The 23,462-nt window shown below is 43.8% G+C and overlaps 1 protein-coding gene across 2 annotated transcripts; it reads right to left on the reverse strand.

The window, feature by feature from the left end:
- Window positions 1–243: 243 nt before the first annotated feature.
- On the reverse strand, window positions 244–7,127 carry osr2 (odd-skipped related transciption factor 2). Of its 2 annotated transcripts, none has more exons than XM_078539744.1 (4): window positions 6,725–7,127; window positions 2,123–2,840; window positions 1,135–1,234; window positions 244–610 (listed from the first exon to the last, which is right to left on the reverse strand). In XM_078539744.1, exons 2-4 carry the CDS (start codon window positions 2,776–2,778, stop codon window positions 536–538), a joined length of 831 nt encoding a protein of 276 aa, XP_078395870.1. In that variant the 5' UTR covers window positions 2,779–2,840; window positions 6,725–7,127; the 3' UTR covers window positions 244–535. The 2 variants fall into 2 exon arrangements, with proteins under 2 accessions (XP_078395870.1, XP_078395869.1); XM_078539743.1 differs by having other exon boundaries at window positions 244–692; window positions 6,725–7,125.
- Window positions 7,128–23,462: the final 16,335 nt, after the last annotated feature.

Raw genomic sequence — 23,462 nt, forward strand, 5'->3', positions numbered from 1 at the left:
AGCCTAAGACAAGAGATGAAATCCATTAACATGTGGCGAGGAACCCAGTAGAAAATAAATCTGTATAAACTGCTCAGCGCCCTAAAGAATGTCTTGATGGAAAACACTGACAGAAATATTGTCCCTTAAAATTTCGCTCTTTTGTTATATAATGTATTAACCTTTCCGAGTAGGCGCTGTGTTTTTTTTTAAAAAATTGTCGGTGTCCATTAAACCTAATTGGAAAACAAAGTACGAAAGATGAAATGATAAAAAGCATTTTTATTATCATTATCCACATGCTTCCAATTTCTCCCATTTGGTGATCCGAAATCGAGCAGTATAAAAACATTTTATGTACATGACAGCTCTGATTTGGACAGGAGAATGTATAAAACAATTGAATTACTTGAATGTGGCTATTGTCTGTATTTTTTTTGGGTTATTTATTTATTTATTTATTTATTTATTTTACACAAGTATTCACAGCAAATTCAAGTAACGCGGAGTGGCTTCGCTGTCGGTTTCGCTCAATATTCCGCCCGGGGAGTGTGAGTTAGGCTGTGCCGCCGCAGGTCGCAGTTACGTCGGAAAACTTTGCCACACTGTTCGCAATTGTAGGGCTTGATGTCTGTATGGGTAAGAAGGTGAGTTTTCAGATTACTTCTTTGATTAAAGGTTCTTCCGCATGTGGGACATTTGTGAGGAGATTCCTGTTCAGATTTGAAGCAAGCAAAGGATTAATTCCTTTCTTTTTAAAATGAAAAAGAAACCCCCACTGTGATCTCCTCCTGTCTTACAGTCACTGACCAGAAACCGTGGAACAACCGTGCACCGAATACATACTTTTACTTGTCATTTTAAAAGTCAGTGATAATTATATTGCCTACTGTTAATTAGAAGGTCGCTATTAAAGGGGCCGAGCAAAGTTAGGCCTCGGCTCGCAAGACATTGGGTGACAGACTTAATGCGATTCCCAAATATGGATCAACTTTTCGTTATAAATTAGTTGAGGCTGGTACAAAACTCCCTAGACCCCTCCTCCCCCCCTCTCCAAAAACAATCCACCACACCCCCACCACAGGACTGGTCACATAATGACACTTTACTCTAAATGGAGCTGAAATTATAAGGAGCCTTGCTTGTTGACCTTACCTGCATGTGTAGCGTTTTGTGAACGGCTAAGGTCCTTGACTGACAGAATCCTTTGCCACACTCCTGACACTTGAAGGGTTTTTCTTTGGAATGAATATATCTGCAAATCAACGCAGTGGCAATTCTCAGTAAATGCGTCCGCAAACATGCGCCAAGGGCCTGTTAATGTACGCGTCGATCACAATTCGCTGCGTGTTATTTTTTTTGTTTTGTGAATTTGCCGATGGTTAATGATTCACTGGTTTCCGGCAGTTCCCTGTCCTGACCGCTCTCCGGAGGGGAGAGGCGATCGCAAGGCGCTGATGGAGCGCCCCCTTCAGTCGGAGAGGCGCCACGCCGACAGCCTTCAGCAGCCCAGATGACTTGTTGCTTGGTGGGGGGTGGGGGTGGGGGGGGGAGACACAGCCCCACAGGTCACCAGAGCACAGAACAAGGGTTCACCTCTTTTGCCGAGATTAACTCTGTCTAATCTCACACCCTTGCCCCACAGCACAGCTTCACGGCCATGTGCAGAAATGACTCTGGGAACTGGTGGGGGGCTGTAACAATCACACACACACAGAGCAGACGACTTGCCTTTGGACGTGGATTTGTGACCAGTTTATCGAATTCGGCCAACATTTCACTTATTTCTCCCTGTGACCTGGCGGTGGGAGTTTACATCTCACGCTGATTTATTTATTTTAACGGCGAGGGCAGTAAATAATGGGACGAATAAATTATAAAACCTTGTTGCTCTTTTTGTTTTAAAAAAAAAGACCCCATTGGTGAGAAATATACTGCATAACTCCCCAAAGAACTCCCATACACTGAAACCTGATATAAACCTGCCTTGTTCGTGCCACATACGAAATTATATAACACCAGCGTGTGAGAAACACAAGGAGACACCAGGAAATGACTTAATGAGGGTTAAATTGATTATATTATTCACAGGACAGTGTGTGTGTGTGTGTATGGTTTTTAGTTCGTCCGCTTGGGTACCAACCTGTGATCTCTCAGGTGATCCTGTCTTCTGAACGCCTTGTGACAGATGTCACACGTGTAGGGTCTCTCGTCTGTGTGGGTCCTCTCGTGTATGAGGAGGTTGTAGGATTTAGTAAAATGTCTGCCACAGAATTTGCAGATGAACTCCTTTTTGGTCTTGGAGGGCAGCCTTCCCCTGGAAGGCTTTCTGTCCAGGGCGAGTTTACCCATCTCCCCGTGTGAGCCTCCCACGCCGGCGCTGAGCTTGGGAAAGTCTCCAGGCTTTGGCGGGTCCTCTTGGGTGGCCGCCAGGGCCAGGTTGGCAAAGTCAAAGCGGGGCCTGTCCTTCTGGAGGGAGGGCAGAACGTGGGCGACCGTCCCTTGCTTCGGGTGGAAGACGTGAGTGCCGAAGGGCAGCGCCGGGAACGGGAACCTGCCGTCCACGAAGCCTTGGGCGGCAGCCATCTCGGTGAACGTAGACCTGGCGATCCCGTGCAGGTGAGGGTAACCCAGTGTCCACTGGTTCATGTGCATGGTCTGAACTGTGCTCAGTCCGTACAAACCCTGCAGGTGGTCCACGGCGGATGGGAAAGTGTTCACGGCCCGGAGGAAGGAATAATTTGTCAGCTGTAGGGGTGGGTGTACGGGGATTGGAGCGGGCAAAGTCTTGCTTCCCATCTCTGTCGAATGGGCAACGCTAGGAGGTCCTGGCAGCTAGTGGACAATTCCTCCTCCAAGGTCTGGAAAGAACAGAGAGAAAGAGAAAATGTCAACGTTGAACGTGAGTCAAGCCTCAGGACCGTTCCTGACAGTGAAAATTCAGTCTTGAAAAGAATTTAAACCGATTAATAAAATGTTTGAATAGCGGCAGGACAGAATCTCGTGGAATCGCCGAGATTTTCTATCGTTAATTATTTTCAATCCAACTTTATAATTTGACTTGGGTCAAACCTGTTCCGCCTCAGAGAAATGCACAGCATAAAACGTGATCCAAAGCCCCATCTGACCTGAAACAGCCCGTGACTGAATTAGGTGTAACATACTCCACAAATCCCCCAAAAATTGACCAGAGAAGGTGATTTATTGTTTCATAATATTATGACGTGTGAGCTTGTTATCGCCCGCTTCTGTGCCCCAAATGTGCTTCATGCCTGAAACTAATTTGAAGGGGAAAAACCAAAACCCCTCCTCCCCTCTTCCCGAATGTATGTCGAATAGCGTTTGAGGGTGGCGCATTCATAATGTTAGCGCGGGGCTTTTGAGATGTGCTTCAAAGCAAGCAGCCCTTCCACTATAATAACCCCCGTTTCTCTCTCCACAGATGCTGCCGGGCCTGTCGAGCCTTTGCAGCAATTTCTGTCTTCATTCCGGATTCCCAGCATCCGTGGCATGTTGCTGCAAATGTATTGGCTGCTGCAATTAAAGGGAAGGGGAGAGGAGGGGGGTGGGTGGAAAAAAAGTGTAACGCACTTGCAAGATGGGCAACCAATTATTGTTTTTGTGTGTGTGTGTGTGTGTGTGAGTGAGCTAGCCTCCTGTACTACTTAGCCCTGTACACAGGCTGCCCTCCCTCCATGGTGATGAGATCTGAGGCCTTGCCACTTTAACTTTACGAGCTGCTCCGAACAGTCCATAAACACGCTCGGAAACACAAATAAAATCGGACATTTCCCCAAACGCAGGGAGGCCAAATAAAAGATCCTTTGTCGACCAGCATCTTGGGTGGATCACTTGTCAAACAGGCACCTTTTCCCCCCCTGTTAACATTAGTCCTCTGAAGACACGGGTTACGCACCGAAACAAAAAAGGTTCCTTGCTCACAGGGCGAGAGCACACACACACACAGATAGACAGACAGATCTCTTTGGCTGGATCTTTGATGGAACACCTTCCTCTTTTCCTACACGGTCGTGTTTTTGACGGGTTTTTTCTTCTGTGTGAGAAATTGTGAAGCCAGTGCCCGACCCCGGGCAGTGGGAGGTGGCGGACTCCGGCCTGACGGGTTCCGAACTGAATTGATTATTTCTCTTCATTCAAGAACAACTCATTCATCAAGATAATTGAAGTGGGGAGGGGGGGAAAGAAAGCAACACTTCACCAGCGCCTCACGCTCTTAACAGCCCCACTTCTAGGCTGAGTGAAGCTTATGTTTGTTTTACTCCAAGGAGAGAGAGAGAACTTTAGCCCAACTTCTGTTTCTTTTGGAAAGCTGAGAAATCTTTTATACATGTTAAAAGATTTTCATAATTCAGCGGTGAAAAGTATCTAATTGAATATGAGCCGGTAATTCTCTGCGTTCGCAGTGGGGGTGGGAATTGTGAAATATTAAACCTTTCAGGTCTGAAGCTTTTTTTACGGATTGTCACAGCGTTTTACCTAACGGCGTCGAGCGGCGCTTAAATCCGTAAATTCAGGTGACGATTGAAGCAATTATTTTAAAGATTAATTCAAATGAGGGCGAAATTTTTCTGCCGACCTGGGTTTCAGGGTTCAAAGCTGAAACGGTGAATCTTCGCGAGCCCCCGTCTCCCGATTTTACTTTTTAAATGTTTGGGATTCTGGCCGTGCGGTTCCTAGCAGCTCGACTAACAGGTAGGAAGAAAGATCTCCGTCCTCCAAAGGGGCGTCAGAACAACACCCTTTACAAAGGGACATTGTTGCAATGTTTTGGCAAACGCTATCAGATGAATGTAACAGGTCGTCACCAGAATCGATGGCCCTTGAGGTTTATTTTTCCTCCTTTTTTTTTCGAATCACATTCTGTCTGATGGTGATTTAGATCTGGACGCTCTCCCCTCCTCCCCTTCCCCTCCACCTTCTAAACACAAGCAGTTCACTTCGAGTTTAGACTGAATTCCTCTGCATTGACCTGGAAGAGCCAAGCTGTCAACTTTCCATTTACAGAGTCATCCTGACTCCTGGGGGGGGTGGGTGGGTGGTGGGTAGGGGAGTGGAGGGAGGTGGAGGGAGGTGGGGGGGAGGGTCTGCTATCTGTCCCAGCCCGTCTCCTCGCCATGATTATGCTTATCAATTGCGAGGCTCGAGTAACTTTATCAACCAATTTATAAAACCCTATTGCCAATTGATTTCTTTACGGCGATAAAATCAGCTCCATGGAATGCTAATCCGATTGTATTTACAGAGGCCTCTTTAAACCCACTTTAATCTTGACAAGAGTTTCCCCCCGACACGTAAATGGTCATTTAAATGAAATTAATTTCCACAGTGTGTGTGTGTATTCGGAGTAATTCGCCATTCGGCTGTTTCTTGAGGAATGAGCCTGTGTTATGACGTGAAACTAAAGTAGGTTCAATGAAGGAAGATTTGTTTACTTTGATTAAACGCTAAATTCTAATATAAACCCTAAAATATTGGGCTTGCATCGCCCGACTGCATTTTCAAAAAGAGCTGGAAGAGAACCTTCTGAACAATAACCTACACGGACATCTATCTATACACTCACATATACACACGTTCACTCCTCTCTATTGTTTTCTCCAAAACATGTTTCACAGAGGATCTGCTCATGTGCATGTTTTGGTTGGTATCCGTTGTACGGATGAACCTCAATGTCCTCCCATCAGAAGTACAGACTGAAGGCAATCCTTTCCTCCGTGATTTCTGGAGTATTGAGTGGGAACGAGCTGTGTTTTTTTTTCTTTCTCTCTCTCTCTCTTTGCTCACGGCAAAGCCTGAGAAATCTCTGGTTGCTCTGAAGTTAATGAGAGGTGTGTGTGTGTGACTGTCAGCGGGTTTTTAGATCTAAGCATTGGAGCGAGACTGCAGTTTTTTTTTAAAAATAACACAGTTTAAGAATATTCCCAGCGAGTGAATCCCTCGCACACCAGCGCCTTCAGACGCCTCCAGCGATCGCACCCGCTCTATTCCTTGTGACACAGAGAACGTAGCAGATGCATCTCCAGCGCTCACTCCTTTGCCTACACAATCCCAACCTCATGGGCGCCTGAAGCAACTACCAGCGACTTTCAAACTTCATTAAACACTGTTTGAACTCACCTCCTCCCCTCCCCACCCACCCCCCCCCCCCCCCCCCCCCCCAACCAAAAACATGACAATTTGGGTCTGGCATGGTTCTACAGACTGCACATAGCAATCCCACAAGGGTAAAAGGCTAAGTGGCTGGGAGCACGATACAACGAAAAGAAGCATTTTTATTCAGAGGCCTCACCAAAGCCATCTACCATTAAACAGCCGGCGACTGCATTGGGTGTAACATACTTCATATAATCCAATGTTACCAGAAAGATGGTTTATTGTTTCATAATATTGTGACGCGAGAGTTTGTTTTTTTTTCCCCCCCCCTGGAGATTGGTGAGGTTTGAGGTGAAGAACAGAACCGGTGGCCAGTCCTGTGTCGCCAGACCTTAATCTGGTTCAGTCACTGACAAGAAATCACAGTCGGTGCTGTTTAAATTTACTTTCTATTGCAAACTAGGTCGTTTTACTTAACGTAGCAGTTTCTAATACTAATGTTAATGACATATTTAGATGCGCTGTGCAATAATTAATTAATGCCTATAATTTTGACAAAGGAAGAATTATCACCGATTTCCCTGTGCGGTTGCATCGACTAAAGCAGAAAGTAACGCGGAGCCGTTCTTACCAGATCCAAGATTAAATGCTTTCAGTTTCAAAAAAAAAATATCCAGACGGCGAATACATTGCAAGACATGCTCTCCTGAGTGTTTAACTTCAGTCAAGTTTTTTTTTTCTGTGGGAAGTATTGTAATGTAATACAATCCCTAAAACAGCTGTAAAACTGCGAGGCAGATTCACTGAAGAGTTACAATGAGATCGCGGCAGTTTCCCTCGACGACTCCTCTGAGGTTATCCTGGGTAAACACTTCCCGATCGTGAAGTTCCCATTCCTTCTGCCGCTGTGTGGGATTTGTGGGTCCCTTTTTATACCTGCGAGAATTCCCAAATGCCAGACAGCTTCTCCCTCCTGCACCTACAGTTAATAACTGGGACATACCAAGTTCACTTTTAAAGGCACTCGATCGAATCTGTTAAAATAAAAACTCAATAGAAACTTCAAACCTAGCTAGGCGCTACATAGGTGCTCTCTTTAATTTTCTCCCCTCCCCCACCCCATCAAGGTATTTAACAGTCAGGCTAACATACATAGACTTACATACCGCGCACCCCTTTCTATGAAACGTAGGTTATTTTATAAATATGTTACTTAAGTTGCTCCCTACAACACAAGGGCAGGTTAAAAAAAAACATATAAAGTTTCTAAAAGGGCAGGAATAATTTCACCAGCCAGCTTACTAAAATAACTAATCTGATGTTTGTAAACTGTCTCAAATCATTCACAATTAATGGCAACATTTTTAGAATTGAGGCTTTAAGTGAGTGTGTGTGGCGCGCGTGTGTGAGAAAATACTTTTCCATAATTGAAGATGCAATTGTCTGTGCATTGACAAGGAATAGTCCTGAACATGAATGACCAAACAAACTGAAAGATGCAAAATAATTATTGAACTTATGGTGGCTTGGATCGTTCGGAAAATCGGCTCTGGCGGGCGTAGGCCATCTCGTAAATGAGAACATGCCTTTAGAATGTTTAGCCCTTTAGAAATGTGAACGATCGCCAGCAAACGGCTCTCCCCAACTCCTGATTACCAGTTGGGGAATTAGCATAACTGGGTCATCGGTCTTTCTAATTGATCATTCCCCTCCTATTCTCATATTGACTGGGCGAATTAAGACAAGAGGGGAAGGCAAGACTGTCAGGGAGAGAGAGAGAGAGAGGAAGACTGAGGGGGTGAGGGAGAGAGGAACCCTGGACACACGGTGATTTCCCCACTTTTCTGGGGGATTTCCAGTGTCAGCGTGTGAGGTCACAACCGTGTAACTTCACCCGAATAACCTTCCCTTTTATGTGGAATCCCACCGCCCGAATTCAGAGAGTCAGCAAAGCAGAGGAGAAGTCACTGGGAATCTTCAACTCCATCCCCTTGACTTTGCCGTGGAGTTTCATCTGAATCATTTCACCAGAAAGTAGAACCAGAGAGTGCAGGCAAACGCAACGTGACGGAGGAAAACAGGAATTATTTCAGCCGTGGCGTTCGGGTTTCTGTGGCATTCAGATTGGGCCAACAACGATCGTTACAGTTTCTGTGGAGCTTTCTGTACACACTTAAATAATGGGGAGGGGAGAGTGGGGGGTTGGAGGAGGAGGAGGAGGGGAGGGGGGCGAAGTCCGCACTTTCCGCTCCCAATTGAAACACGAACCACGAAAATGGCTTTTACGGTATTTCACAAACAGATATTGCAGAGAAACGTTAAAAAAAAGAGAAAGGCTGACCATTGTAAACCAAAATGGAACAAATCAGCATTATGGGATGAGGAAAACACACTCGAGGTGTCAGTACCACTTTCAGATGTTTTGTTTTGCCCATGTTCTCTCTCTCACACACACACACACATCTGTAAACATGAACCCATGTACTTTTCGAACTGGGAGCCTCAATGCAGTGTCACTGTAATAAATGACTAATAAACTGCTGCTGCAAAAGGCGCCTTCTTCATTCGGTATTGTTGTTGGCTAACCAGTTTTGCTTCGACACCGATTGTCACACACACACACACACGCGCGATAACTATTGCGGCGCTTTCCGCAAGGGTTAGCTGCTGTCGAGTGGGGTCTCGGCTACACAAGGTTTATTGGTGTTAAATTGTACGGTTGGGGCTCCTGCACTGACTGGAGGAGTCCTTGGCCTCAATGGCGAAGGCGAAAGGCCGAAGCGTTCCACACCAAATCTTCGATTTGAGCAGACACACAGTCCAGACCCTTACACACACACACACACACACCCCCACCCCACACCCACCCGCACCCCGAATAGAATTTGCGCGCACGTTCAATGCTGTCGGGACTGTGCGAATGGACAATTATGCTTCGAGCCTCGATAACCCTCTCGCTTCACACGCCATTTACCCGACACGAAAGAAGGAGCTAAAATTATGGCAAAGGGGTGGGGGGGGTCTTGCCTGGGAATTTCTGATCCGTACGGATCCAGAATCCATTCTCACGACCGTGTCCAAAGAAAATAATTCAGGTTATCTCCACTGATGCAAGTATTTCAACAGACACAACAAACACACACAGTCAGTCCTTACCCGGCGGGCACAGATGATCCCCAAAGTTTTCCAACTGTTTCGACGATGGACAGGAACTTTATATATATATATCTCTCTATCTATATATATATATGTATGTATATATATATATATATATGAGGAAAGTCTGTATGTTCTTTAATCCACAGCGTCAAGGGTGCGACATTCAGCCGAGTTTAGTCAAAAGTTCTCCAACTTGTCTCTGCTGGGCGGCTGCATGCTCTGCCCCAAGGCAACACTCGGGAGGCTTGTCCGTGCAGGAGCAGCGGGAGTGGGCGAGGGTTTGCAGAAGCCGGGTTACGGGGCTGTGGTTGTGGAGGGGGGGGAGTTGGTGGTGGTGGGGGGGTGGTGGTGGCTGCTGACAAGTCTGTGTTTCCTCTCTCTCCTGCTCTCCGGTTTCCCTCTGAACACAATCCCCAGCTTCCATCACATTTCACTGCAGCGCAGCGCCTGCGCAGAGCCGGGCCGATGATTCACTCCAGCAGTGGCTCCTGACATGGCCTCAATGTCTCACTACTATGTTTACTTTCTGTTTGGATAGCAACACATCCTTAAAGGGACGGCTTTCTTTTTTAAAACACCATTCGTCCCGGGGTCAAGACGGTGTCGGGAGTGGGGTGGGGGTGATGGGGTGGAGTGGGGGGGTGGGGGGTGGGTAGAGGGGGTGGGGTGCAGGGGGATAAGATAATGAGGAGGAGGAGGAGGAGGGAAATCTGTGCCAAAATAAAATCAACCGAATTAATAAGTAAAATAAGTCAAATGGAGAGGGGAGGGGGGGTTGAGGGTGGGGGTGGGGGACACAACAACGGAGGAAATGAAACACACAAACCTAGTTTAGGACTCCACAAGGAATGAAGGTAGGATTTTGGATTATATTATTTCAACAATAATTTTTTTTTTTTAAAAAACCCCCCAAACCCCGTTCATCTCACGATTGTTGATTGTTGGTTGGAACAAACCGGATCGGTCACACGCCAATTATTTTCTGGTCAAGTTCAGGAACACACACACACACAAAAAAAAATATAGAGGAATTTTCCAGCGCACTGTCGCCGCAAGATTTCCGTCTTGCCTGTCACCCCCCCCACCACCCCCGCACACACACACACACACACACATGTGAATATTCATTTTTACTCAGTGAGCGGACTGACAGGGAGACAACCTGCCCAAGACATTCGTGTAAAATAAAAAAAATTCGCTCCGCCACCACTACCCCAGTTCCGACCTACCAACCTGTAACCCTCTCCCACACCCCCGACTCCCCCCCACGATCGTAAAATGAGCGATCCGATTCGGACAATGACTTTTTTGTTTGTACCTCCTCGCCGATTTCAGTTTTAATTTACCTGCCTGTAATAACCTTCATCTTGTATCTTTCACGCATTCTGGGATTTCCCCCCCCCACCCCCTCTTTTTTTGGCCTTTCCCATTTTCCTGCCCTCCAATCGCAAAAATAAAAATTCAGATGAAATCTGTAAAACCCACTTCAAAGTTTAGTTTTAAGATTCGAGGTCGAATCTCCTCGCTCGATTCCATTTATATATATATATATATATATAAACTGGTTAGTTTCAAGCACTCCCGAGTGTTGGACTGGATGACTCTCTGTTGGGTTATGAAATATTGCAAGCAATCAATAAATGTGAACAGATCTCGCCGGCAAACTCAGAAGGAACCTCTCAGCTCCTTAAGCACTGTTTTATCTTCCCACTAAGTCTCCTCGTCGTTACATAATGGCACCAGCACTTTCTATCTCACACCCACGTGAAGACACTGTGTGGTTGCTTCCACAGATCAACAGAACACACGCATCGTTGTCACAAGGATCAGCACTTTTTTTTTAAAAAATTATTTTGGAAACAAAATAGTGTTGCTTCAGTGAAAGCAATCGAACATCAATATCACCAAGCGCCCGGGATAACAAGGTTTGAGTTATTCTTAAATGAAGTAAAATGACATTGGCTAATGACTTTAAAATGATCTTCTGTGGATTCATTTTGGGCAATCAGTTCACTCAAATGGCACTGATGAAGTTTGACTCCCTATCAGGCAAAAATCTAAAAGAAAAATCAAACACGTCCTATCTCGCCCTCACCCTCCCGCCACCTTAGATGACCTATTAACCCGTTATTTCCCAAAGGCCCAGTTTGTTCAATTAGATTTGTGCATCAATCACTTGAATAATATTTTCTAATGATGTTAACCTTTCTCTAATGTCGCACTCTTGCTGTTATTTTCACATTTGGGTCGCCGAGGTTTCACTCGCGGGGTGAACTTGCCTTGCGTTAGTGAGGTGCGCAAATCAAAGGCACCTCATTTTTAAACACAGTCCTGTTACTGGGACTCACTCAATGTATTTTATTCCCACCCCCCCCTCACCCCTTTCTCTCTCTCCCCCCCACCCCACCACCCAGGAATTTCGCAGCACCTGAACGCAAAGGCGCAACGAAGTTCCTGTGCTTTTAAGCACGAGGACTGTGGAACTTGAGAGAAAATGAAAGACATTGTACTCGTTCAACGAAACCTTGCCAAGGGAAGGATCTGGTAAGGTGGGTGAAGATATCAGTCTTTGACATTAATCTATCACATCGTGTATTTCTGATCCGTGTCCGGATTTTTTTTTGTTTTACACACCATTATTTGGGCTGCTCCAGATTTTTTTTCCTGTTGGGGAGATTTCAAGCTGAGGCTGTAAACCTGTCTTGAAAACTTTTTGCTGCGATGTGTGTTCGTGTGTGTTTGGAAGCGGACTAGTATTACGTACGCTTACATGTCCTTGATATGTCCTTATAACCCTAGATAGAGATAACTGACATATCACCCCCCCCACCGCCCCCCACCCAGCACCTTAAGTCTACGCCACCCTCAAGGACGGCCAAGTGTGTTATCCCCATGCCCAATTTTCAGCTAAATTAGCTTTGCGGCATCAGGTACTGCCCAGTATGAGCTGAGTGCAACTCCCACTTCCCGATGGAGACTAATTCGTTCGCAATATTCACTGGATTTACGGGCTTATCAAATAAATTCGACGGGGACAATGTAGCTCAAAGAAGGTACCCTCTTAACATTGCCCAGGCGTTCCACAAGCCGACAATGCGGGTCAACCTTATCCTCACTCGCTTGCGTTCGCTCTGAAATCTAAACTATGCCCAGTGAAAAACCAACATGAATATCTCCAGAAATGTGGGTGTTTGAACCAGCTTTGATGGGCTGGTTTTCGCCAGGGAGCCCTGAGCATTTCCATGTTGTGTCCCCTCGCCTACCAACAACACAATGGAATTTCGGCCAACGTCACACCTGACTGGGGTTCATTTTAATTTCACTTTAGCCTCAGCATTTGCGAGTTCAGTGCATTTTAAGGTAGCATTAGCTAACGGGAGATTAGAAAGAGTTAATCCATTTTGCCAGGTTGCCAGTTCAAATCTCTCCCAGCACTCTAATTGCCTGCAACTTAGTGTTGAGAGGATGTCATATCATATAATACACACGTAATTTAAAACAATGTGATTTAAAATACGATCCAAATGATTTTCGTATTTTTATATAATAAAAAAAACACAACAAAATATCGTCAAATGGGGGTTGATCTAGGTGCTTATAAGTATTTATAATTCATTTAAATATTTTCAGTTGTTATCTGCTGTTTTGCTTCCTGCACACATTTAGAATTAAATTATATGGATTCCAAATCGATCAGTGGACCAAATGTGTCGGATTTGTGATTGTGGTTTAGAAGGCGCAAGGGCAATTCCCTCCGTGTGAACGTAACGCGGGCTGCAAGTTTTGTTAATCAGGAGAAGCGATTACTTTTCAACAAGCAGTGACGGTGATTACTCATTAACCTTTCGCATTCCGTGTCTATCACAGTACAAGTGACACCAGACTGGAGATCGTCAGTTTCTCTCTAACACCTAAAGGACTTAATATTCCATTATCACAACGAACTGTTTGTTTTATTGTTAACCATCCACGTTTCCTTCCTCTCGCTCTAGCTATCAGAGCCAATCTGGAAAATTACGGGTGAAATCCAGTAGGCAGCAAATTAACCAGGCAAACCCCCCGTCTTAAATCGCGTACGATTAATTGAAGCCTATGTGGACTATGTGGAAAAGAAAGGTATTATGTCAAGAGCGCATTTAATAATTTATATTTTGAACTACTTCCTAAATTGACGAACATTTTGATACTCAAAGGCAGCAGAGATGTAACACTTCGCAAATGGAACCTGCAGACCCAGACAAGCCACATTTATTTATGGATATGTTTAAATGTACAAAAAGCCCAGTGTTTCTGAGAGCGCTCCTGATACAATGCCATCATATATTCTGTACCAATAGTTGGGTATCTAAACAGAGTTATATGTGAATGATACCTTTATGGATCACACTGTATTGGTCCTGGGATCATTTCAATTTATAAGACACACAAATGCCCGCAAAAGCTGTGTTTTCAGCAATTGTTTTTGCTCCATAGCTCACGTTCCGCCCCCATGGTCCTTTGCAATTACTCAATCAAAGCGCATTATTTCAGAGATACAGTATTAATTTCCTTCTGCCCTTGTCCCCAACTGGTAGACTCGCTTGTAATAGAATGTCGATGCAACGATCAAGTGTGCCAATATGCCAACAGCAGGACAGAAACAAATACAACGGCAATATGCTGATATTGATTTAAAGGAGTGAAATGATTAGTGGAGCCACTGGACCTTGACATTATGTCAACTGTCAAGAAATGATGCAAAGCATCGAGCAGATCTTTCAAGAGCTGTAATCAGCTGTGCATTTTGCTAAACATGGTGGTGTTTCACGATGCTATTGATATGAGAGATAGGTGCCAGGCATTATCACTCCTAAAGCATGTGTAAGTGTCGGAGTGAATGGGCCCTGACAGGTTGAGGACCTGTGACAAACCCCGCGAATGGTTACTGGACTGGAGCGCCGCCCAGCGGCCAGTATATGGCACTAAAGGGAATGAGGGCTGGAGCGAAGGGAACGATAAACTCGTATCCCAAAAAGGTTGTTAACTTTAATATTTTCCACCGACTAATGCATGCCAGATTAAGAAAATCAATGATCTAAAAGGAAAAATATGAGCAAATTTAAACCAGAGCGAAATGCAACATGTGATTTCCCAATGAAGCCTATTTTACCTAGCATTTTTATTGGTTGGAATAACATTGGCCATTACACATCGCGGAGCAGTGACAGTAAGGTGACTTCATAAGTTTTTAATTCTAAACAACATACATCGGGACAGCAAAGGCATCACAGTATTGTACTAGGAACAATGAAAGAGGCAAATGACTGCCGAGGTTTTATTCTGAATAGAACACCTCTCACGTCCTTTACTAATAAATGATTGTTTAAAAAATCAGAGCAAAATATTGCATTTCAGCGGAAGTAACCGCAGAGTTCGTTTCTTAATTTCCACTATTAAGGAACAGTTTTGTGAAGCAGAGTTTAATCCAGATGTAAAGAATTTAATTTGCCCCGTAAACTTGGTGCTAACGAAGTGTCAAAGTGTGCTTTGATTCAACCCTGAGCAGCAATTTCATTGAGCGTTGCTGCTATATTGTCCCAATAACTATCGCTGCTCGTTAAGTAAGAGGGGCTGAATTTTTAAAAAAAGATGCAATAGCTGCTTTATAAATTATTTCGTTTTGAAAGTCTCTTTTTCGCTTGTGTCGAGGCACTGGATCACTGGATCACTAAATCGGTCTCTCACATCTGCCTCTCTGAACACATTTGAAAAAAACGCCGCGATGACAGAGTTCCCCCTCTAAAATCTAAAGGACATAATTCTGTCCGCACAATAAACAATTTGTGTGCTTGCTAACCATCTACCGAATATATATACATATATAAAAAAAAACGAAATATCAGCAACCAGCTGTGATTTGTGAATAGGTGGTTTTAATTTGAAAATGAAATACACCCGAGAGCCATTTATGCATAACGAGCGTTTTTTTTTGTTAAATAACAGGGACAGTGACAGATGCTGATCATGTTGTTTCCAATCTTTGCAGTCAACGACCCTAACATCTCTTTCTGTGGCTCGGTGTCGAATTTTGTGAGAGCCTTGGGGCGGATTTGCCGCGTTAAAGGTGCTATATAAATGCGAGTTGTTGTCTCGTTTTGTTTTACACCTGTCAACTCCGGGCTGGTGCGCCGGGAGCGAAGCAACTTTGGTTCCAATGGAATCCGAGGGGGGACCCTTCACTGGAACCAAGCGAAACCGAGGGAGAGAAGCTCGTTAATTGTGGAGCTAAAGGCCGGCAGACTCCAAAATCCAACGCCAAAAATAAAAGCGACATACATTTTTGGAAGAGCGTTCATCAGTTTACAGAGGAGCTTCGCTCCTTTCAATTCCAGGGCCGCCTCACTTTAAAAAAAGACAGCAAATTTCATTCGTGTTGAATTTGGACCTCTCAGATATTGGGGTTAAATAACAGCGTGATTTTGTTTTATTCATTCACCAGCCTTATTTGCACATATTTTGCAAAACAGAGACTGATGTCAGGGAATTAAACTCAATCGCCTCTTGATATTTTACATGGTAATGTTATTTTTTTTTAAATAATCTGTTTAGAACCAGTGTTTTTCATTGAGGCCAAGCCTGTATTTTAAAGAGAGCGTTAAAAAAAACACTCAAAAGGCGGATCAGCCCATGTGGAGATAACAGGTATGTTAGCTTAAAAGCAAAAAAAAAAAATAAAAATACCTGGAAAAACTCAGCAGGTCTGACAGCATCTGCGGAGAGGAACACAGTTAACGTTTCGAGTCGGTATGGGGTGTGTTAGCTTTTCAGGTCTGGTCCTTCCTCACAAATCAGTGCTGCTGAAGGGTGACAGACACAATCGCTTGGGGTGTTTCCTCTCGCGGGATGAGTCCAGAACCAGAGGGGGCACAGTTCTAAAATTAGGGGTCGCTATTTTAGGACAGAGATGGGGAGAATTTTTCTCTCTCAAGAGGGTTGTGCGATTTTGGAATTCTCTGCCTCAGAAGGTGGTGGAGATGGGGGGTCATTGAATATTTTTAAGGCAGAGGTAGATAGATTCTTGTTAGGCAAGGGAATCAAAGGTTACCGAGGGTGGATGGGAATGTGGAAATCGAAGCAGAAACAGATCAGCCCTGATCTTATTGAATGGCTCGAGGGGCCGAATGGTCTACCCCCGTTCCTATTTAAGTTCTTATGTTGTACCACCATAAAGACGCTATATAAATACAAGTTGTTGTTGAAACGTTAACTTGCATTTTCCCTTCCCTAGGTGCAGACTGACTTGTCGAGCGTATCTTAATCATCCTCCCCGCAACACACACACACACATCCCGTCAGATTCAATCATTTGTGATGTTTTGCCGTTGCTTTAATATTAAGTTCGGTTAACACTCAGAACGTGTGTGTGTTCTAGTTTCTAGCGATTAACGGTGGCACAGGTCCGGTGAGCGAATAAGCACTTGCGCCTTCCTCTCAATGTTAAACGAAATGGCCAAACTAGCCTTCGGCTGCACTGGGCATTTTGGGATATTGGGCGAATTTGGAAACCGTTTGGATCAATTTCTGCACCTGCGTTACATTTCCTTCAATCCGTTCACTTGGATGAAACAATTAGTTTTGTAGAAATCAAATATTTCAGCTTTTGCATGGGCTTACGAAAGTTCCAACATTCCCTCATGTGCAGTTCCCAACACGGCGTTTGTTTTGGCAAAACAACGTGTCAAATATAAGATAATTCCCCGCTGTGTGCTGACACTTCGGAAAACAATCTGTTCCACAGAACATCATTCCACTCCCCCCCCCACCCCCCCCAACCCCCAACCCCCCTGCTGTTATCACCAATGTCAATCAATCCTTTTAATAACTTTACCAGGAACAGATCAGCTTCCCTGATGCATGTTAACACGACTAGGCGAAACTGAAATTTAAGGACACATTGTTTATTACATGTCATGTTTTAAATAACTTCACCGTTAAAAAGTTGTGGGGTGGTGGGGGTGGGGGGGGGGGGGAGGTGGGAGAGAGAGTTCACACTCGAATCTTTGGGGGAAAAGTTTTATTCTGTGCCCTAGCAATAACGACCGTCTGTTGTTACAAAAATGTGAAGTGTCCGATTTTCTGGACACTTTGTAATCTGTTTTAAATGCGTCTCAATTACTTTCAATTCGAAACAGTTCTCGGCAGGATGGCTATTTGTAGCAAACAAAATTATGAAATAGATTTTCGTGTCCCAACTTTCCATTGGTTACTTCTTCACTGGAAATAGGGTGATTTCGTCCAAATGACTCAGGTTTCAGACAGTTTCCAGATTTTTGGTGCAAACGCTGAGTTTGCAGTGCCGTTAGGTGTAAAAGGAACTTTATTTTCTACTTTCTCTTTTAAACGAAAAGATCTTGGATTGAAGATGAGCAGTGCGCCAGGAGATATCATTGTACAACATCAAGGGAGTTTTAAGGTCAAAGGTCCAAAGCTGAACATGCCGAAAGCATTGTACAATCAACGTGCATTACAGTTAATTGGAAAGAATGAGCTGTATATTTTGTTTTTCACAAATAAACTCCAAAGTTTGCATTCCGTCTCAGTGGAAACTGTTGCACAGCAGTGCCATGACAACACATAAACAACCAATCAAAACACAATGCAAATCTCACCCCCGCCACACCCCAGGGAGGTAGCGGATCAAGGACAATAACTTGCATTTGTATAGCACTCGAAGAGCTGTAAGGGTAAACAGTCAGAAATGTATGGAGAGGCAAATATGATATTAATTTAGAAAAAAAAAATCACAACACAGACAACGTGCATAACGGAGGCATAGTTTAGAATTTAGAGCATAGTTTGCAACGTGGAAGGTTATTTTACAACTGCAATTTGTCTGGAGGCACGAATAACATGGAGGCGGTGTCATTACGACTGAATATATGGATAGAAACAAAGTACCAAATGATCGTGGCAAACCGTGTGAATACATATTGTAACAGGCAAAACAAAATAGCACTCAGAATGAGGAGACATCAGGAGAAGTGTCTCAGTGACAGAGAGGGGCAGAGGGGGAACATCAAGAAAGCAAAGAGGCTGGAACTAACATTGCGGCAGAGCAAGACAGCAAACTGAAGAGTGATAAGGAAAGAAAGGCTTGTATTTCCATCCTGTCTTTCATGAGCACAGGATGTCCCAAAGCGACTTACAGCTAACGAAGTGTTTCTGAAGTGCAGTGACTGTGATGCAACAATGCACAATATCTCCTGCTTTTAAATATTAAAGTAGAATAGACCATCAATAGAATTATCTGATAATCTTTTCAAGCCGAGAGATTTATTTGATGGATACATCCTGACATCAAGCTGTATGCCAAAAATCTGAGGACAATTTCTATGGAAGACTCCGCTCTAAAACGCGCGACCTTATTCAGCAGATCCTCTTTGGGAAGCCAATAATCCACGGGATTTTTAAAATTAGAATTTAGCAGCGTTTACAGGACACCTTATTTAGAAATTAATCTAATTAATCTATTTTTCCTGAATGTTAGAGAGAATAAATTTTATTGTGCAGTTCTCCAGCAGGATGGTGGAGGGAGAGGCATCATAAATTGATTATGGGCTAAGGAGTATTCGGACCTAGCTTCTGTAAATCACATCGCTCGTCCAGTAATTTATATGACAACTCGGCCCTGTTCCTTGATTTTGCTAAGGATGCTGTGAGCTGGTGCTGTTTGTTCTTCAGTTACTTCCACCTTTCTTCTCCGGCTTGTGGTGTCTTATGCTGTTCCACCAGCGGATTGAATTTCTTTTTAATGTTCTGCCGCTGTTACTTCTGATTGGCATGTGCTTATGTTCTGGTTATTTGTTTAAAAGTTGAATGGTATATTGTCCAGCTTTCGATCGGAGTGGTTGGAGGTGGGAGCTATACAGTGCTGTGTTACAGTCACTGCACCTCAGGGGCACTTTATTAGCTGTAAATCGCTTTGGGACGTCCTGTGCTCATGAAAGACAGGATGGAAATACAAGCCTTTCTTTCCTTATTACTCTTCAGTTTTGCTGTCTTGCTCTGCCGCAATGTTAGTTCCAGCCTCTTTGCTTTCTTGATGTTCCCCCTCTGCCCCTCTCTGTCACCGAGATACTTCTCTTGATGTCTCCTCATTCTGAGTGCTATTTGTTTTGCCTGTTACAATATGTATTCACACGGTTTGCCACGATCATTTGGTACTTTGTTTCTATCCATATGTTCAGCAGTAATGACATCTCCTCCATCTTATTCGTGGCTCTTATTTGTAAAATAATCTTCAACACTGTCAACTAGGCTCTAAATTCTAAACCATGCCTCTGTTATGCATGTGGAGTGTTCCGTGTTTTTTTTTTCTAAATTAATATCTCCTTTGGATACCACTTTGCATCAATTGATTCGTCTTGCATCATGAGGATCTTATGAATTATAACAGAAAATGCTGGAAATACTTAGCAGGGCGGGCGACATCTGTGGAGAGAGAAACTTGTCAACATTCCGGGTTGGTGACCTTCCATCAGAACTGGAAGTACTCTGTTTTTAAGCGAGGCGGAGAAAGAGGGTGGAGTGGGGGTGGGGAGTGGGAAGGTGGTAAGTGAAGAAGTACAAAAGGGAAGATCTGTGATTGTGTGGGAGCCGAGAGAGATTAAATAACAAAAGGGGTGAAAGTGCAAGGCAGCAAGAGATGGAATGGGACAAATAAAGAGACGAAAGATGTGTTCTGAGGAGATTCAAACGAGACAGGAGAATCGCCACTATATACATTCTTCATATAATTAATATCTGACATTGAATAAGTTAATGGCACACTGCAAACTTTTGCAATATGAATCAGGTAGAATCATACAATTTGCCATATGAGTCAACCAATTTTAATGAGGGCATCATTATGCAATCACAGTTAATTCATTTCCACACAAATATGCTGAGACTACTGCCAATTCTCTATGGCATCAACTAGTTTCTCTGTGAACATTGAAGATAAATCATCCAGTATAAAAATAAACTTTCTGATTCACATTGCCTAAAGCTTAAAAGTAAATAAAATGATTGGTAGTCCACATGCATGGGACTGTGACCTCTCCACTGCTAAGATCTATCTTTGACTAAAAAAAAAATCCCATTCATGGGACAGGCAAGGGTTGAATGGACAAATGTAACTAACAAATTTTGTGAACTTTCAGAAATCATTGAGCTTCTGTCAGGACACAGTGGCATTTATGAGGTGGTTATTATAGGTGAAATTATCTATGTTGTAAAAACACACGCTCTGCTATAAAAGAAACGTCAATGTAACTATTATGGGAATAGGCTTGCCATAATTACAGAGATAACCAAAGTTGATGTGCAACCATAAAAGTTCTTCCCTTCTGCAGTGGCATTCATATTTTATGTGTCTTTTCAAACTGTAATTCACTTAATAAATGGTAACAAGAAAATGTAAGGATAGGATTTCTCAAAAATGTGTCCGTCAAGTAGATGTGTGCAATGCAATAATTCATGAGGTGGCTGAAAATTCTGTACCTGAACTTAATGAAATAATTTGGAACACTCCCAAAACAAGTCTGAATAATAATTTCATAAGAATATCTGAATGCACAGAACAAGAATCGCTGTTCCTTCCACAGCATTTAAAAAAAAAATTTCACAGGATGTGGGCATCACTGGCAAGATCTGCATTTGCTGCCCATCCCTAACTGCCATTGTAATTAACAGCTTGCAGGGCCAGTTTACAGGGCAATTAAGAGTCAACTACATTGCTGTGGGCCTGACAGATTTCCTTCCCTAAAGGACATTAATGAACCAGTTGGGTTTTTACAACAATTGTTACAACAGGAATGGGAGGAGTGCACAGTTCCTCTAGCCCCACTATTCCATAGGTCACACCATAAGTGTAAATGTTCAATGCACTCACCAAAATGGCCAGTTGTTTACCTTGACTACTGCTAGACCCAAAATAAAAGAGACTTTAATCAGGTTTCTTTCAATAAACTCAGAATAATTGATTTATTATGAAAAAAATATTTTTAGAAACAGTTTGCAAAACTGGTTAACATACAATTTATAATCCAGAAGTGTAATGGATTTTAAAATCCCAACACACCCATACACAAAAAACAAAGGTCAAGACAAATAAGGTCTCTACAGAGGTTGGCGTAAGGGAACACTTTATGAAAAAGGATAAAGTTCAAAAAGGTCTGCTCCTATGTCTTATGGTCTTATGGATGCTCAGTTTGTGTTCTGCCAGAGTCACTCAGCTTCTGACTTCATTCCAGCCTTGGTTCAAACATGGGCAAAAGAACTGAATTCCAGAGGTGAGGTGAGAGTGACTGCCCTTGACATCAAAGCAGACCAATTATGGCATCATGGAGCCCCAGTAAAACTGGAGTCAATGGGAATTGGGGGGAAAACTCTCTGTTGGTTGGAGTCATATGTAACCCAAAGGGAGATGTTTGTGGTTGTTGGAGGTCAGTCATCTCAGTTCCAGGACATCACTGCAGGAGTTCCTCAGGGTAATGTCCTAGCAGCTGAAGATGATTTACCCCCTTTAAGATCCCAACACACACACACACACACACACACAAAACAAAGGACAAGACAAATAAAGTCTCTGCAGAGGGTGACCTAAGTGAGCACTGTTGATGACCCCTTCCATCCAACCAGAAAATCCTCATCTCAGTATAACTCATCTGTATTTGAAAGCCTGCAAGGGCTGCAACAAACAAGAGTTAACAAAGACAGTGTTTCACCAAAGATCCTTTGGAAAGGACTTCCACACAACTACTGTGACCTGTGCTCCACTTTTGTATATCAAACCACCAAATTGACAGTGTCAAGACATTTTCGAACTTCACCCTTTTTCATAAACGGTTCCCTTATGCCAACCTCTGCAGGGACCTTATTTGTCTTGCTCTTTGTGTATGTGTGTGTTGGGATTTTAAAAGGGTAAACCATCTTCAGCTGCTTCAATCAATGACCTTCCTTCCAACATAAGGTCAGAAGTGGAGATGTTTGCATCGTTCCTGACTCCTCAGATACTGAAGCAATCCATGTCCAAATGCAGAAAGACCTAGACAATATCCAAGCTTGGGCTGGCAAGTGGCATGTAACATTCACCCCACACAAGTGCCAGGCAATGACCATCTTCAACAAGAGAGAATGTAACCATTGCCCCTTGACATTCAATGGCATTATCATCAGCGATTCCCCTACTATCAACATCCTGGGGGTTACTATTGACCAGAAACTGAATTGGACTCGCCACATAAACACTGTGGCTACAAAATCAGGTCAGAGGCAAGGAATCCTGCAGTGAGTAACTCACCTCCTGACTCCCCAAAGGCTGTAGCCCATCTGCAAGGCACAAGTCAGGAATGTGATGGAATACTCTCCACTTGCCTGGATGAGTGCAGCTCCAACAATACTCAAGAAGCGTGACACCATCCAGGATAAAGCAGCCCGCTTGATTGGCACCCCATCCACAAACATTAACCCCCTCCATCACCAATAAACAGCAGCAGTGTGTATTATCTTGAAGATGCGCTGCAGGAATTCACCAAGGCTCCTTAGGCAGCGCCTTACAAACTCATGGCCACTACCATCTAAAAGGATAAGGGCAGCAGGTACATGAGAACACCACCACCTCCAAGCCACTCACAACCCTGACTTGGAAATATATTGCCGTTCCTTCACTGTTGCTGGGTCAAAATCCTGGAGCTTCCTCCTTAATAGCACTGTGGGTGTACCTACACCACAGAGACTGCAGTGGTTCAAGAAGGCAGCTCACCACCACCTTCTCAAGGGCAATTAAGGATCGGAAATAAATGCTGATCCAGCCAGTGAAGCCTACATCCTGTAAATGAATAATTTAAAAAACATTTTGGTCTGCAGGCAATACAGGGAGAGAGAGGGAGAGAGAAAGAGGAGCAGTTTGCTCCCAAGATACACACTGAGTTCAAAAAACACGTTCAGAGAGAACTTCTCCCAGGCCTGGTATTTTTCAGCAGGAACCTACAGCCTGGCAACAGCAGTTTTTTATTTGAACTTAAGTAAACAAAATAACTCTTATCTCCACAGGTGTCTTAGAACCATAGAACCATAGAAAAGTTACAGCACAGAAGGAGGCCATTCAGCCCATCTTGTCCATGCCAGCCCGAGGTCAACCAGGTGCCCTTTCTAATCTCACCTTCCTGCACCCGGCCCATAGCCCT

This window comes from Cetorhinus maximus, chromosome 4 (genome assembly GCF_964194155.1).
Source record: "Cetorhinus maximus chromosome 4, sCetMax3.hap1.1, whole genome shotgun sequence".
NCBI lineage: Eukaryota > Metazoa > Chordata > Chondrichthyes > Lamniformes > Cetorhinidae > Cetorhinus > Cetorhinus maximus.

Coding starts and splice junctions, on each gene's coding strand:
- osr2 (XM_078539743.1), bottom strand. CDS start 2,778: ATGGGAAGCAAGACTTTGCCCGCTCCAATCCCCGTACACCCACCCCTA. Junction 1,235..2,122: donor GATCACCTGAGAGATCACAG/GTTGGTACCCAA, acceptor GTTGATTTGCAG/ATATATTCATTCCAAAGAAA. Junction 693..1,134: donor ACAAAACGCTACACATGCAG/GTAAGGTCAACA, acceptor AAATCTGAACAG/GAATCTCCTCACAAATGTCC.